Source organism: Lutra lutra, chromosome 8 (assembly GCF_902655055.1).
Source record: "Lutra lutra chromosome 8, mLutLut1.2, whole genome shotgun sequence".
Classification (NCBI taxonomy): Eukaryota; Metazoa; Chordata; class Mammalia; order Carnivora; family Mustelidae; genus Lutra; species Lutra lutra.
In genome coordinates this window covers 79,935,285-79,950,688 of record NC_062285.1, presented here as the reverse complement: position 1 = coordinate 79,950,688, position 15,404 = coordinate 79,935,285, and the positions used below count along the sequence as shown (strand labels likewise).

Sequence of the window (15,404 nt, the reverse complement as noted above, 5' to 3'; positions counted from 1 at the left end):
AGTAAATATTTTCTAATGTCACATTTTAATTGCTTTTTAATTTTTGTCCCCACTATTTAAAAAATTTGCTTAGTGGTTGTTTTAGGGCTTACTGTAATATATCTAATCAGAATCTATTTCAGATTTAGATTAACTTCATTTTAGTGAGATATAGATGCATTCCTCCTATATAGCTCTATCTCCTCTTCTTCCTTTTACTGTTACTCTTCTGTATATTACACTTTATATATGTTATAAAGCTAGTAATACACAGTTTATAATTACTATTTTTTTTGTAATTTTATGTGTTAAGCTAAGAAAAGCAAGCAAGTATATATAGAGTTTGTCATATTAACCTTCTTATTTACCATTTCTCAATTCTTTCCATTTGTTCCTTTGGATTGGAGTTACCATCTGGTGTCGTTTGCTTGCTCCAGTACAAACTTGCACCCATCTCCTTTTTATTGTTAATGTTGAAAATACTATATTTCTATATTTTATAGTTTCAATGATATAATTTTAAGATGTTATGCAGTTGCTTTTTCTTTTTTTAATTGCCATTGTGTTTTAAAACACTAAGGGAAGAAAGTCAAAGGAATAGTGTTTTTCTGTTTTTGAAAATTACATAATTACCATGTGTGTGTGTGTGTGTGTGTGTGTGTGTATGTATTTGTTTTTTAATTCCCTTCTGGGTCACTTACTTGCAGCTTGAACTTCCTTTAGTATTTCTTATAAGGTAGGTCTGCTAGCAATGAAATCTCTGTTTTTGTTTTCTGAGAATGTTTTTATTTTATTTTCAGTTTTGAAAGACAGTTTCTACTGAATTCTTGGTTGACAGGTTTTTCTTTCAGCAATTTGAACATACCATCCTTCTGGTCTCTTGTTTAACAGTTGTTAATCCCATTAACATTCCCTTGTACTTGGCAGTGGTGTATGTTTTTTCTTATGCTGCTATCAACATTTTCTCTTTGTCTTTTACCATTTTTACTATGGAATGTCTTTGTGTTTATCTTACTTGGAAGTTGTTGACTTTCTTGGATGTATAGATTGTTTTTTGTCACATTTGGCAAGTTTCTAGCCATTTCTTCAAATATTTTGTTTCTTCTTTCTCTTTTTTCTCTCCTTCTGATGTTCCTGTTTAACATATGTTGGTGTAAAAAAAAATGTTGGTGTATTTAATGATGTTACATATTTCTTGAGACTCTGATCATTTTTCTTTATTCTTTCTTTTCTCTGGTCTTTGGATTGAATACTCTTTTTCAGTCTATCTTTAGGTTTGCTGATTCTCTCTTCTGCCAGTTCATATCTATTGTGGGGTCCCTGTAGTGAATTTTTCATTTTGTTTATAGTACTTTTTTTTTTTTTTTTTTTTTAAAGCTAGGTTCTGTGTCCAACATGGGGCTTGAACTCAAGACTCCAGGATCAAGAGTTGCATGACCTACTGGCTAAGCCAGCCAGGCACCCCTATAGTACTTTTTAACTCTAGAATTTCCATTTGATTCTTTTTTATAATTTGTATGTCCTAATAGATGTTTTATATTTGATGAGACATGGTCATCATGGCTTCCTGTGACTTTAAAAATGGCTTACTTTAGGGGCACGTGGGTGGCTCAGTCTTTGGCGTCTGCCTTCGGCTCAGGTCATGATCCCAGGATCCTGGGATCGGGTCCTGCATTGGGTTTCCTGCTCAGCGGGAAGCCTCCTTCTCCTTCTCCCAAGGGAACAAACGCTTGTGTTCCCTCTCTCTGCCAAATAGGTAAATAAAATCTTAAAAAAAAAAAAAAAAAAAGAAAACTGTCCTTTAAAAAAATATATATGGCTTCCTTTATTCTGTAAACGTATTTTATAATGACCATTTTGAAGTTTTCAAAAGTTCATGTTTGAGTTTCTGACCCCAGGAGGGTTCTTCATGACCATCTCTTTTCTTGCTTTTCCCACGTGAACTGCTAGCTTAGGATTTATCTTCTTATTTTAATTAGGAGAGCCACCAAAAAAAGAAAAGCAGTTTTTGTTTACCTCCAAATTCTCCATTATTTTTAGAGTGACCCTTCAGGCTCCTTTTTTTGTATTGATAAAGTTTTACATGTATGTTCAAAGGCTCTGATTTGACAGAAGCCAGGATTGCTGTTAGAACCCCAAAGAAGGCTTTAGTGAGTAGTGTTTTAGGTGAAAACAAAATAAGGAGGTAGTAAAGCACAGGACTTGAGTGAGAGTAGCAAAGGATTTAGTTCTGTTGACTGGCTTTTGGAAAGTTTTGAGCAGAAGGTCAAAAGCCAGAAAGGTGGAGAATAAATCCAGCCAAAGAGTTTAGAATCTCTCCTGTAAGCCAGAAGTAGGCAAACTATGACCTGTGGGCCAAATCCAACCTGTGACCCATATATATGGCCTAGGCATAAAGCATGGTTTTTACATTTTTGAAGGGATGTTTAAAAAAAAAAAAAAAAGTATGCAACAGAGACCGTATGTAGCCTACAAAGTTGAAAGTATTACTAAGAATTTAAAAAATTTTTAAATGTATTTATGTATGTATTTATTTTTGAGAGTAAGAGAAGCCATGAGCAGGAGGAGGAGCAGAGGGAGAGGGAGAGAGAGAGAGAATGCCAAGCAGGTTCCACTCCCAGCATGTAGCCCAACATGGAGCTCCATCTCATTACCCTGAGATCATGACCTGAACCAAAATCAAGAGTTGGTTGCTTGACTGAGCCACCCAGGCACCCCGAAGTTGAAAGTATTACTAAATATTGACTAAAAGTTTACCAACCTATGCCATAAGCAATTGAACAGAGAATCCACTAAGCAGAGAAATGATAAGATCAAAGATAGGCACTTAGAATGATGAATCTCCTAGAAGTATCCTTAATCTAAACAGGTCTTCTGCATACACTGGGCTATGAAGTTGAGCGAGGAGGCTGTTAGCAAATTAAAGTCTGAGGGTACTGGTTCTGCTCTAGGCTAAAAGGATTGGGAATAGAAGACTAGAACAAGATTTACAGTGGGGACCATTGCAAACATTGCCCAGAAAAGACCTGAAAAAATAAGTTGTTAGATGAGGAGGGCAGGGGAAAGCCCAAGGGCACAGGTTTACCCTGGAAAGTTATAAAGATGACTTTTCCCAAAAATATAGAAAATATGGATACCAATAGATAGGAATAGAGTGATATTAATCAAACTGTGATCATCTAATGGTGTTAGTAGGTGTTCATGACAGAAAGTATTCAGTGGTCAGATAAGCCTTAGGAATACTGGATAAAACAAAATTCAACAGATTTCATTATTGCTTGACTTCTAGTGCCTTTATCTGAAAATGTGTCTAAATGGGCGTTGGTATCTGTGTGTTTCAAATTAATTTAACTCTGGGATGTTTTTGTTTTCCAAATCCAAGGAACATCTATTAACTGTTGTAAAAGTGCTGTTTGGATAATGCTGATGTACAGATGTCTTGAGGTAGAAAGAAGGGGTATGGAAGCTTAAATTCAGTAGCCTTATATTCTCAGTAAAAGAGGAAAGGTTGTAGAAAGTGGAAAAAGTTGACATTTCAGTTTGGAGGAGTCTAATATGTAATAAAGAGTTGGATAAAAGAATTGCTTTTATTAAAGACAGAACTACCCTACAATCCAGCAATTGCACTAGTAGGTATTTACACAAAGAATACAAAAATACTAGTTTGAAGGGATACATTCATCCCAATGTTTATAGCAGCATTATCAACAGTAGTCAAATTATGGAAAAGGCCCAAATGTCCATCAACTGGTGAATGGATAAAGAAGATATGGTATATATACAGTGGAATATTACTCAGCCATTAAAAAGAACAAAGTCTTACCATTTACAATGATATGGATGGAGCTAGAGAGTATGAGGCTAAGCAAAATAAGTTAGACAAATACCATATGATTTCACACATAGGTAGAATTTAAGAAACAAAAAACATAGGGGGAAAAAGAGAGAGGCAAACCAAGAAATAGACTCTTAACTATAGAGAACAAACTAATGGTTACAAGAGGGCGGTAGGTGGGGGGATAGATTAAATAGGTGATAGGGATTAAGGAATGCACTTGTCAAGAGCACTGGGTGTTGTATGTAAGTATTGAATCACTAAATTCTATACCTGAAGCTGAAGAAAAAGGATAGCTTTTAGTTGGATGGACCCATTTAAAGGTAATAAGGAAAAATTTCTAGTGTAATACAGTGGGTTTCTACCCCTAAAACTAGGTTGCAGAAGGATTGGAAAATTGGTATTCAAGAATTTTTGTCAGAAATTTAGGGTTCCTGGGGAACCTTTAATGTTAGGGAGGTTACAGCTGTGGTGCACTCAGTAGAGCTAAATGAGTATAATGCCTGGAATTACAGTCCTCTGTACTTCCTGTCACTTGGGAGTTAGGTCTAGGGATTTAGTTAGATTCATTTGTGATTCTTTTGGCAAGAATACTTCATAGATGGTGGTTTGTATTTCTACCAGGAGGCACAGAATATCTGGTTGTCTCTCATGTTAGGATGTTAGTTGTGTTGGTGGTGATTATTCTATCATTACTTTTTCATGTATTAGCTGAAATATTTCTATGAAGAGAATGGTTTTTTATCTATTACCAGGTTACTCTGAGGAACAGTTTGAGAATGTCTGTTTATTTACTATGATTCAAGATAAAAAGTTTGTTTCCTAACATTCTCCAAAGATGACCGATGAGGTGTTTTGCTTTTTTTTTTTTTTTTTTAAATATTATTATGAACTTACAGATTCAAATTTGTTTAATGTGTTTCAGTATATTTCAGCTTTGGCCAGTAGGAACTTCTTGAATTTATCATATGAGTGCTTTTGACCTGACCCTGGTAGTGTTTGGTAGTTTTCTTGCTGTCTGATATGAGAAGATGTTCCAGGTTCATCTTGTACATTTCCTGCCCTATGCTGGGAAGTGGCATTTTAAGACTGCAAGCACAAAGGATATTCGTTGCTATTGAGTTGGTCATTATTTCCACAGGAGAGCCAAGAAATGCATATTGTATCATTTTAAGATTTGCCCATCATTAGTACACACAGATATTTCCAATTCATATTCAGTACTACATTATTTTTAGTTAGCCTAATTACCGGAATCTATATTGGCTGTACCAAAATCCTGGTTCTCTTTATAATTACTCACTTGCTGTATCCTACTAACATGTATATAGAGTGTCAGAATAATTATACCAATATTATCACCAACATGTGATTACTATTAACTGTTTAAGATTTTTAATAGCTCTTTTTATCTTCAGGGTATATCCATATGCTAGGGATATATACAGCCAGAATATAGTCAAATCATAAATTTTGAAGTCCTTTAAAATAATCCCTCTTTGATTCATTTATTTTAAATTTTAGAAAGGCTTTAAAATTTTTTCTAAATATATAACATGTATGTAATTCTAAAGTCTAATTTACAAAACAGGGTGTATTCAGGGAGGTCTAGCTTCCATCCCTGTCCCTTCTGCCCTTATTTTTTTTCCCCTTCTCCTCCACTCCCTTTAGTTTTTAGTTCATCCTTTCATTTTTTTTTAAAGATTTTTAAAAAATTTATTTTATTTATTTGACAGAGATCACAAGTAGACAGAGAGGCAGGCAGAGGGGGAGGGGAAGCAGGCTTCCTGCCCAGCAGAGAGCCCAATACAGGGCTTGATCCCAGGACCCTGAGATCATGACCTGAGCTGAAGGCAGAGGCTTTAACCCACTGAGCCACCCAGGCGCCCCTCATCCTTTCATTTTAAAAAGTAAGCAAATAGGTGTATTCATTCTTTCCTCACTTTGTTCTTTCCTCACCTTCTTAAATAGTGGCATACTATACATATATTTTTTTCCCATCTTGCCTTCTTCACATAATCATATATCCATCCTGTAGATCACCCCACAGTAGTATAGAGAAGTATTCTGCATAAGTAGTCTCCGGAATTGATTGTTTTAATATAAAAGGATAATTTTAGTTTTATTCATTTTAAAACCTCAAAGTTTCTTTGTATTCTTTTTATTTTTTTAAGATTTTATTTATTTATTTAAGAGAGGGACAGTGAGAGAGAGCATGAAAGGGGAGAAGGTCAAGGTCAGAGGGAGAAGCAGACTCCCTGTGGAGCTGGGAGCCTGATGCAGTATGCGATCCCGGGACTCCGGGATCATGACCCGAGCTGAAGGCAGTTGCTTAACCAACTGAGCCACCAGGTGCCCCTGTATTCTTTTTTTTTTTTTTTTTTTTTAATTTATTTATTTGAGAGAGAGAGTGAAAGCATAAGCCGGGAGAGCAGCAGAGGGAGAGAGAAGCAGGCTCCCCAATGAGCAGGGATGCTGATGTGGGGCTTGATCCCAGGACCCTGGGATAATGACCTGAGCCACCCAGGCGTCCCCAGTTTTTTTGTATTCTTAATGGCTTTGTATATAATAGAAAATATTTGTTAAAATGAAACTTTATTATTAAAACATCTCAAGAAGAGCTTTTCAAGCTTAGTTTACATTTTCTTGTGGCTTTGTTGATTCACAATAATGAATTTGTAGTAATAATTAAAAAAAATTTTTTTTTATTAAGTTTTAATTTTAATTCCAGTGTGGTTAACATACAGTGTAATATTAGTTTCAGGTGTACAGTCTTGTGACTCAGCATTTCCACACATCACCCTGTGCTCATCACAGCAGGTGCCCTCCTTCAGCCCCATCACTTGGCAAACCAAGAAAGTTTGCCTCTCTTTTTCTCCTCTGCTTATTTTGTTTCTTAAATTCCACATAGGAGTGAAATCATATGGTATGTCATTCTCTTTTTTCACTTAGCGTAATATACCTCCATACACATTGCAAATGGCAAGATTTCATTCTTTTTTTATAGCTGAATAATATTCTATTGCATACACCATATCTTCTTTATCCATTCATCTATTGACAGAACTTGGACTTTTTCTATTAATTTGGCTAGTGTATATAATGCAGCTATAAACATAGGGGTGCATGTATTTCTTTGAGTTAGTGTATTTTTGTACTTTTGGGGTAAATACCCAGTAGTGTGATTACTGGGTCATAGGATAGTTCTATTTTTAACTTTTTTTTTTAAAATTTTTAATGATTTTATTTATTAGAGAGAGAGAAAGAGAGAGCATGAGAGGAGAGAGAGATCAGTGGGAGAAGCAGACTCCCCGCCGAGCAGGGAGTCCGATGTGGGACTTGATCCCAGGACTCCAGGATCATGACCTAAGCCGAAGGCAGTTGCTTAACCAACTGAGCCACCCAGGTGCCCCTATTTTTAACTTTTTGAGGACCCTCCACACTGTTTTCCAGAGTGGCTGCACCAATTTGCATTCCCACTAATAGTACAAGAGGGTTCCCCTTTCTTCCATAGTAATATTTTTTAATATAGCCTGTATCCTATATGTGTTGTGCTACCTGAATGCTCTGCATCAGAATTAGAGAACAATTCAGTAGGATTTTTTTTTTTTAAGATTTTATTTATTTGAGGGGCGCCTGGGTGGCTCAGTGGGTTAAGCCTCTGCCTTTGGCTCAGACATGATCCCAGGGTGATGGGATCGAGCCCCGCATCGGGCTCTCTGCTCAGCGGGGAGCCTGCTTCCTCCTCTCTCTCTGCCTGCCTCTCTGCCTACTTGTGATCTCTCTCTCTGTCCAATAAATAAATAAAATCTTTAAAAAAAAACGATTTTATTTATTTAAGAGAGAGAGCGGGCACAAGCAGAGGGAGGGGCAGAGAGAGAGGGAGAAGCAGACAGGAGCCGGGATCGTGACCTGAGCCGAAGGCAGACACTTAACTGATTAAGCCACCCAGGCGCCTCATCAGTATGGTTAATCAAACATCAAACTAGTCATCTCTTTATAAAATCTTTTTTTTTAAAAGATTTTATTTGGCAGAGAGAGAGATCACAAGTAGGCAGAGAGGTAGGCAGAGACAGAGGGGGGTCCCCCCGCTGAGCAGAGAGCCCAATGCGGGGCTCCATCCCAGGACCTTGAGATGATGACCTGAGCCAAAGGCAGAGGCTTTAACCCACTGAGCCACCCAGGTGCCCCTCTTTATAAAATCTTAATCTTAAAAGTACCATGTGTAGAGGCGCCTGGGTGGCTCAGTCAGTTAAGTGTCTATATTGCTATAGTTAGTACAGTTATTAATATGTAGTTTAAAAAAATCCTGGGGTGCCTGGGTGGCTCAGTCTTTGCCGTCTGCCTTCGGCTCAGGTCATGATCCCAGGATCCTGGAATCGAGTCCCGTGTCAGGCTCCTGGCTCAGTGGGGAGGCTGCTTCTCCCTCTGCCTGCCGCTTCCCCTGCTTGTGCCCTCTCTCCTCTGACAAATAAAATCTTGAAAAACAAAACCCAAAAACTACCATGTGTAGTTGTGTGTTTTAATTTTATATATCCTCCTAAAGAAGGCTAGTATTCTGGTGATCTTAATATATTTATAGTTTTGACTTCAAAAACATCAAATTTAACTCAAAATTCTACACAAAACTTTAGTTTTTCTTTCAAAAATGTTTAAATTCAAGTTAGTTCCCATATAGTATATTACTAGTTTCAGAGATAGAACTTAGTGATTCATCAGTTGCATGTAATATCCTGTGCTCATTACATCGCGTGCCCTCCTTAATATCCATCACCCACTGACCCCCTCCCCTCACCCACCTTCCAGCAGCCCTTGGACGAAACTTTCTATTTTGATAGACTATTTTTTAGAGCAGTTATAGGTTCACAGACTTGAGCATACAGAGATTTCCCATATCCCCGTGCTCCACATGCGCAGTGGCCTCTATTATCAACATGCGCACTGGGTGGTACAGTGGTCACAGCTGAGGGGCCTGCACTGAGAATGCATATTTCACCCGGAGCCCACAGGTTACTCTAGGGCTCCTTCGTGGTGTCGTGCATTTTATGAGTTTGGACAGATGTGTAATGACATGTGTCTACCATTTCAGTAACATACGTTGGTCTTCACTGCCCTCAGACTCCTCTGTGCTCTTCCTAGTCCTTCAGTTCTCCCCTGAAGCCTTGATTTTTAACATTTTTAAAATGAGCTTGTATTAAGACCTCAGAATTTTGTTTTACACAAATCATTTCAGCCCGTCCCTTTCAGTGAAAATAACTATTAGGAAATACTTCTAATGAAGGTAGTTTATCAACATGGTAGAATTGGAGTCAGACGCCTTCACTTTCATGTGTGAAGTCCACCATTTTTGCTTTAGTCTTATACTAACAGGAATTTTATTTTTATTGAGATGTTGATGAGTAGCATGTTAGATTCAGGTGTATAACAATGATTTGATATTTATGTTGTGAAATGAGCATAGTAAGTCTAGTTAACATACAGCACCATACATAGTAACAATTTTTTTTACTTGTGATAACTTTTAATATCTACTTAGCAACTGCCAGATATGTAATACCGCATTATTAACTGCGGTCACCATGTTCTTCATTACATCCTCTGACTGACTTAGGAATTTTCTTTCTCAGGAGAAATTCCAATCACATCTTGATTATTTTCAGTCCCATTCAATTTGATTTAACAAAGAAAAATTCCAACCTGGTCATTTTACCTTAAATGTGGAAATGGTGGAGTCTACATTTAGATTATTGGCATCATTTGATTGGGGACTCTTGAGGGACAGTCTTCATCTAACTGTAATCTGCCCTCAGGAAGGAAAAAGACTTCCTTACACTGCTGCCCTCAGACCTCTTTTTGGCCGTTTAATATCTGGGTTTTATGAGAATATAAATTTGTTGAATAACTCTAAAAACAATTTAAGCAAAGGTATCATTAAGTATCATTAAGAGTATCTTTATTTATTTTTCAAGATTTTATTTATTTATTTGACAGACAGAGATCACAAGTAGAGAGGCGGGTGTGGGGGAAGCAGGCTCCCCATGGAGCAGAGAGCCCCGATGTGGGGCTCAATCCCAGGACTCTGGGATCATGACGTGAGCTGAAGGCAGAGGCTTTAACTCACCGAGCCACCCAGGCACCCCAAGAGTATCTTATTTATTGATGACACGCTCTACCTAGTTTCTAGGTGTATGGTTGACTTTTTCATTTTTTCCTCTAGTGCATTCCGCTCTTTGTTCAACTCGTTTTGGAGAGATTAACCCGAGGAGTCAAAACTAGTGAGCTCCGCACCATGTGTCTTCAGGTTGCAATTGCCGCCTTGTACTACAACCCTGATTTGCTGCTACATACTCTAGAACAAATTCAATTGCCTCACAACCCTGGACCTATAACTGTACAGTTTATAAATCAGTGGATGAATGATACAGATTGTTTTCTTGGGTATGTGTCTTTTGGATTTTATTCTACATTTCTGTTTCTGGAAAATTGACTTTTAAAAGTATATAATAGCATATAGAAAGATAATTTTCATTTTTAAGGATTAATCTTTAGTGTATTAACCTAATATTTAATTTTTAGAGAATTAAGAATGTGTTTCAGTAGTATAATCTAGTGGAAAGAATCCAGTCTCTGAAAATTAGGTATAGCTTGTCCCTACTGGTTTTTGACTTATGTGCTATCATTGTATCTTGAAGCAACAAGAATTAAGTGTACATCTGGTTCCCTGACTATTAAGTGTCGATAGACAAAAACATTCTAAACGGGGTTCGGTTTCTAGGGGAAATGCCAGTTTGGTGACAAGACATTGAACCCTGCAGATCTCAGGGGAGCTTATTCTCAAACATGAGGTCAGAAAGGAGGATTGTTCATTGTAGCCTAAGTGCTGCTCCTGTGGGAGAGTGTGTCTTTATGTGAAGTACTTTCCTAGTGTCCGAACTTAGAAAAAACGAGATGTCTTGTAGTATGTACATGCCCTCCTCAAATGACTGAACTCCTATTCGTGACTATGTTATGCTAGAATTTCAGTTCTGACAATGGCTTACTGGCAGTGTTATACCAAGTATAGCAGTCTTTACATTCTTAATATTTTTAAACAATATTTTAGAATATTTTAGAAGACTATTTCTATACAATATTTTAGAAGAAACAAAAATGTATATAATGTATACTGGTCAAACTTTTTTCCTTCAAAATCAAATTTTCCTTATTATATGTTAAAGCAGAGAACTTTTTTTTTTTTTTTTAAGATTTTATTTATTTATTTGACAGACAGAGATCACAAGTAGGCAGAGAGGCAGGCAGAGAGAGAGAGGTGGAAGCAAGCTCCTTGCCGAGCAGAGAGCCCGATGCGGGGCTCGATTCCAGGACCCTGGGATCATGACCTGAGCCAAAGGCAGAGGCTTTAACCCATTGAGCCACCCAGGTGCCCCAAACCAGAGAACATTTAATGGATTTAGTTAGAGCTGTCAAGTTTCCCTTATATGCTGAGTTTCTGAATAGCTTTTGGCACCCAGGGTTAGTGTACAGTATATGTGCACTATATACCTTGTATCCAGTCTAATACAGAAGACAGAGTCTAAATTTTTCCTTTTTCCCTGTTGGTTAGGAATTTCCTGCTGTCAAATGTAGGTATTCTTGCTTTAATAGAACTTGTATGCCAAGGCCCAGATACAGTATTCATATCAATCATAAATTGATATTATAGCAAGATTGACCATATTAATTGCAGACTTCTCTAGCTCTTTGATGATAATTGGTTTACAAAACATGATTTATGTAGGATTTCATACGGTACAAAATGGGGGATACCTCTGTATAATTCTATTGAATGAATTCTAAGATACTACACTGGCCATTTTTTCTTATAGTTTTTCAACTGTCCTCGTTTCTCATGAACACATTTTTTTTCTTTGTAATTTGTAGGCATCATGACCGGAAGATGTGTATAATAGGACTGAGTATCCTTTTGGAACTGCAAAATCGACCTCCTGCTGTAGATGCTGTAGTGGGACAGATTGTGCCCTCAATTCTTTTCCTTTTCCTTGGCCTAAAGCAGGTCTGTGCTACCAGACAACTGGTAAACCGTGAAGATGGCTCGAAAGCAGAGAAGGCTGATATGGAAGAAAACGGTAAAGTCTTCTAATTGCAATGAGTGCTAGAATTGATACGGATTTGAGCATGCATTTTAAAATTTTAGTCTATTTGGAGTCATTAAATAGAGTTACATTCTTTGGCTTGCTGCACATTTAAAAAATATTTTGGGGTGGATATACATATCCTGACATGTAACTTTAGATAAGTTCATTTTTTGACATTTAAATAATTATTGAACTTAATGTTACACCTTGGGAAATACAAATACATTTGTAACAGAATCAAATGGTTTTGATGATAAGTTAGCAACCAGTTATTTCTTTTTCTTATTTGTGCTAACAATGTGAATGAAGTAGCAGCATGAATTATTAAATGAACCACTTAGTTAAAAGCAGAAGTGTCAGTATAGCAGATTAATAGAGTGCCTGGTACATTTTTTTTTAAGTTTTTTTTTTTTTAAGATTTTATTTATTAGAGAGAGAGAGAGATCACAAGTAGGCAGAGTGGCAGGAAGAGAGAGAGGGGGAAGTAGGCTCCCTGCTGAGCAGTGAGCCCCATGCGGGGCTCGATCCCAGGACCCTGGGATCACGACCTGAGCCGAAGGCAGAGGCTTAACCCACTGAGCCACCCAGGCGCCCCTTTTTTAAGGTTCTTAATCAGAAACTATTTAGGAGAGACTTACAGTTTATGTATTAATAAATTTAGGGTAAAATACACAAGTGAAGGTTATTTGCTTAATAGAGATTCAGAATAAGATTGTTAGGGTCAAGCATATTAGATCTTTATTTAATGATACTGTAAAAAACTATTTACTTGGGCCCAGGAAGTAACATTATCGAACTCCAAGTGGAGTTTTTCCTCTTCTAGTTAAAAGCAGACATTTCTTGGGGGCGCCTGGGTGGCTCAGTGGTTAAGGCCTCTGCCTTCGGCTCAGGTCATGATCTCAGGTCCTGGTAATCGAGTCCCGCATCGGGCTCTCTGCTCAGCAGGGAGCCTGCCTCCTCCTCCTCTCTGTCTTTGCCTGCCTCTCTGCCTACTTGTGATCTGTCAAATAAAAAAAAAAAAATCTTTAAGAATAAACTTTAAAAACAGACATTTCTTTAAATAAGAAAAATCAGAACTTTCATGGAAAACCTACATCTTTCTTTTTGATGCTAAATTCTATGATTTCAGCAAGTGTAGATTTAAAAACATTTTACATTTAATTGGCATCGTTCTGGTTTGTTCATGTATAAGAAATGGTACCCTTCCCTAACCCCTAACACAGTACACTTCTTCTGATTGAATTTCTTCCTCTCAAAATAAAATTTGAGAGAGAGAGAGTATGCACACATGTGTGCTGTGGGGGGAGGGGCAGAGGCAGAGAGAAAATCCTAAGCAGGCTCCATGCGCAGCATGGAGCCTTATGTGGGGCTCAGTCTCTTGACCCTGAGATCATGACCTGAACTAAAATCAAGAGTCAGACACTTAACCAACTGAGCCTCCCAGGTACCTCTAATTTCTTTTTCTGAATATCATGTACAACTTTTACAGTAATGCTTCTTTAGTAGAAGTGTTTTGTGTTTTTGCTAAGTATAGGCCAACAGTTATGGAATTCCTTTTTTCAGAATGTTACAATATTCTCCAAGTCTTTATTTTGTAAATTGTTGGTTTATAACTAATATGGCTTGAGAAAAAATTCTGTAGTACCTTCCCAGATTTTCCTGTTGTATTTCCACTGAAGTGTAGAATGATTAACTAGGAAAGGTGTTTCTTGTTATCTTTGTAATTATACCTTTGTCATATACACACACACACACACACACACACACACACACACACACATATATATATGATCAAAAATGTATGTATAGGGGCGCCTGGGTGGCTCAGTGGGTTAAGCCGCTGCCTTCGGCTCAGGTCATGATCTCAGAGTCCTGGGATCGAGCCCCGCATCGGGCTCTCTGCTCAGCGGGGAGCCTGCTTCCTCCTCTCTCTCTGCCTGCCTCTCTGCCTGCTTGTGATCTCTCTCTGTCAAATAAATAAATAAAATCTTAAAAAAAAAAATGTATGTATATATGATCAAAACCAGGGTTTCCTGTCTTACCCCCAAAACTACTTCAGTTTAATTCAGTGTGGTATGTTTTATAGAACTATTTTTGGAATAATGTTGTCTAGTTTGGGTTTACTCTAGGTTTTTACCTCTTAGTAAATGCAGAACAAAATCAACCTATCTTTTGGTTATTTACGGTACTGGGCTAACTGCTTAAAACAGATTGGCATTGAAAATAAAGCAGAATCCATGATCCACAATTCAGATTTCAACTTTTCAACCTACATGTAGCTAATTTTTCTCTATTTCTGTATTTTTCTGTTTCTATTAGCAGAAACAATCTCCTCATTTGAGTACTTCTAAGCAGTTCATAATCAACTTAGGTAACTGTTAAGAGACCAGATTCTCAATGGGAGGTCATTGTTATTTGTAACATGTGCACTGACTGTACAATTGTCTTTTTTTTTTTTTTTTTGTACAAAAAAATTTGGGACTCTGATTAATAGCATTTTTGTAGTAAAGAGTATGAGGCAGCCCTAGCAAAACAGTAGTAATGTCCAGAAGACTTTCGATTTAGGGACACTTGTTTTTAGGAAGGAGGATAAAGTCATTTTCAATTTAGCAAATTACGATAAAGATTTATTTTTAGAATTTCATATATAAATAGGTGGTAGTTTTTCCATTTTCAGAATGTTTTGTCCTTTTGTGTTTTCATTTCTTCAATAATTAATGGATTCACAGAGGAGATTTCAAGTGATGAAGAGGAGACAAACGAAACTGCTCAAGCAATGCAATCAAATAATGGAAGAGGTGAAGAAGAGGAGGAGGAGGATGATGACTGGGATGAAGAAGTATTAGAAGAAACTGCCCTTGAAGGATTCAGCACACCACTTGACCTTGACAACAGTGTGGATGAATATCAATTTTTTACACAAGCTCTGCTAAGTAGGTCTTTACTTGCTAAATCTTCAGATATTTTCTCTGAAGTCGATCTTCATTTCCTTCGGTTAGAAGTTGTTTTGGGATCTGCCCCAAATTGGTTTAGATGTTAAATTTGGATTCAGTTGTGTTGAGTTTGTGGTGTATTGTCCACATGGAAAAACATGGGAGACTTAGGGGATGGTTTTGCTTAAAGCACCAATTCGAGTTCTTGGTGTGGGACCGACGTTGAAGCTGCAGGTACTGTGAGAATCTGGAGGAAAATGACAGCACCTGAGTAGAGGTGTATGTCAAGATCTGGAATTCAGGGATCATAGTTAGTAAAACCTCAGGAGGAAGAGAGGGCGAAGGCAGGAGAGAACTGGGCAAAGCAGAGATTGGCAAGTCTTAACCATCCTCTGATAGTCCCACATGGTCGGATACAGAGTGGGTAGGGTACTCAGGAATAATCCTTTGGTGGAGTAAGTTTTACCACCTTGGGTTTGTTATGGTGTTGAACTCTTTCTCCACTATCTGTAGTCATCTCAT

At 37.5% G+C, this 15,404-nt stretch overlaps 1 protein-coding gene across 2 annotated transcripts in view; it reads left to right on the top strand.

The window, feature by feature from the left end:
• IPO8 (importin 8) overlaps positions 1 to 15,404 on the top strand; it is an 88,162-nt gene that overhangs the window by 63,424 nt on the left and 9,334 nt on the right. For both annotated transcript variants that reach the window (XM_047739648.1, XM_047739647.1), the window contains 3 exons: positions 10,032 to 10,252; positions 11,735 to 11,940; positions 14,679 to 14,882. In XM_047739648.1, coding sequence (XP_047595604.1) covers positions 10,032 to 10,252; positions 11,735 to 11,940; positions 14,679 to 14,882 — 631 coding nt within the window. The remainder of the gene's footprint in view (positions 1 to 10,031; positions 10,253 to 11,734; positions 11,941 to 14,678; positions 14,883 to 15,404) is intronic.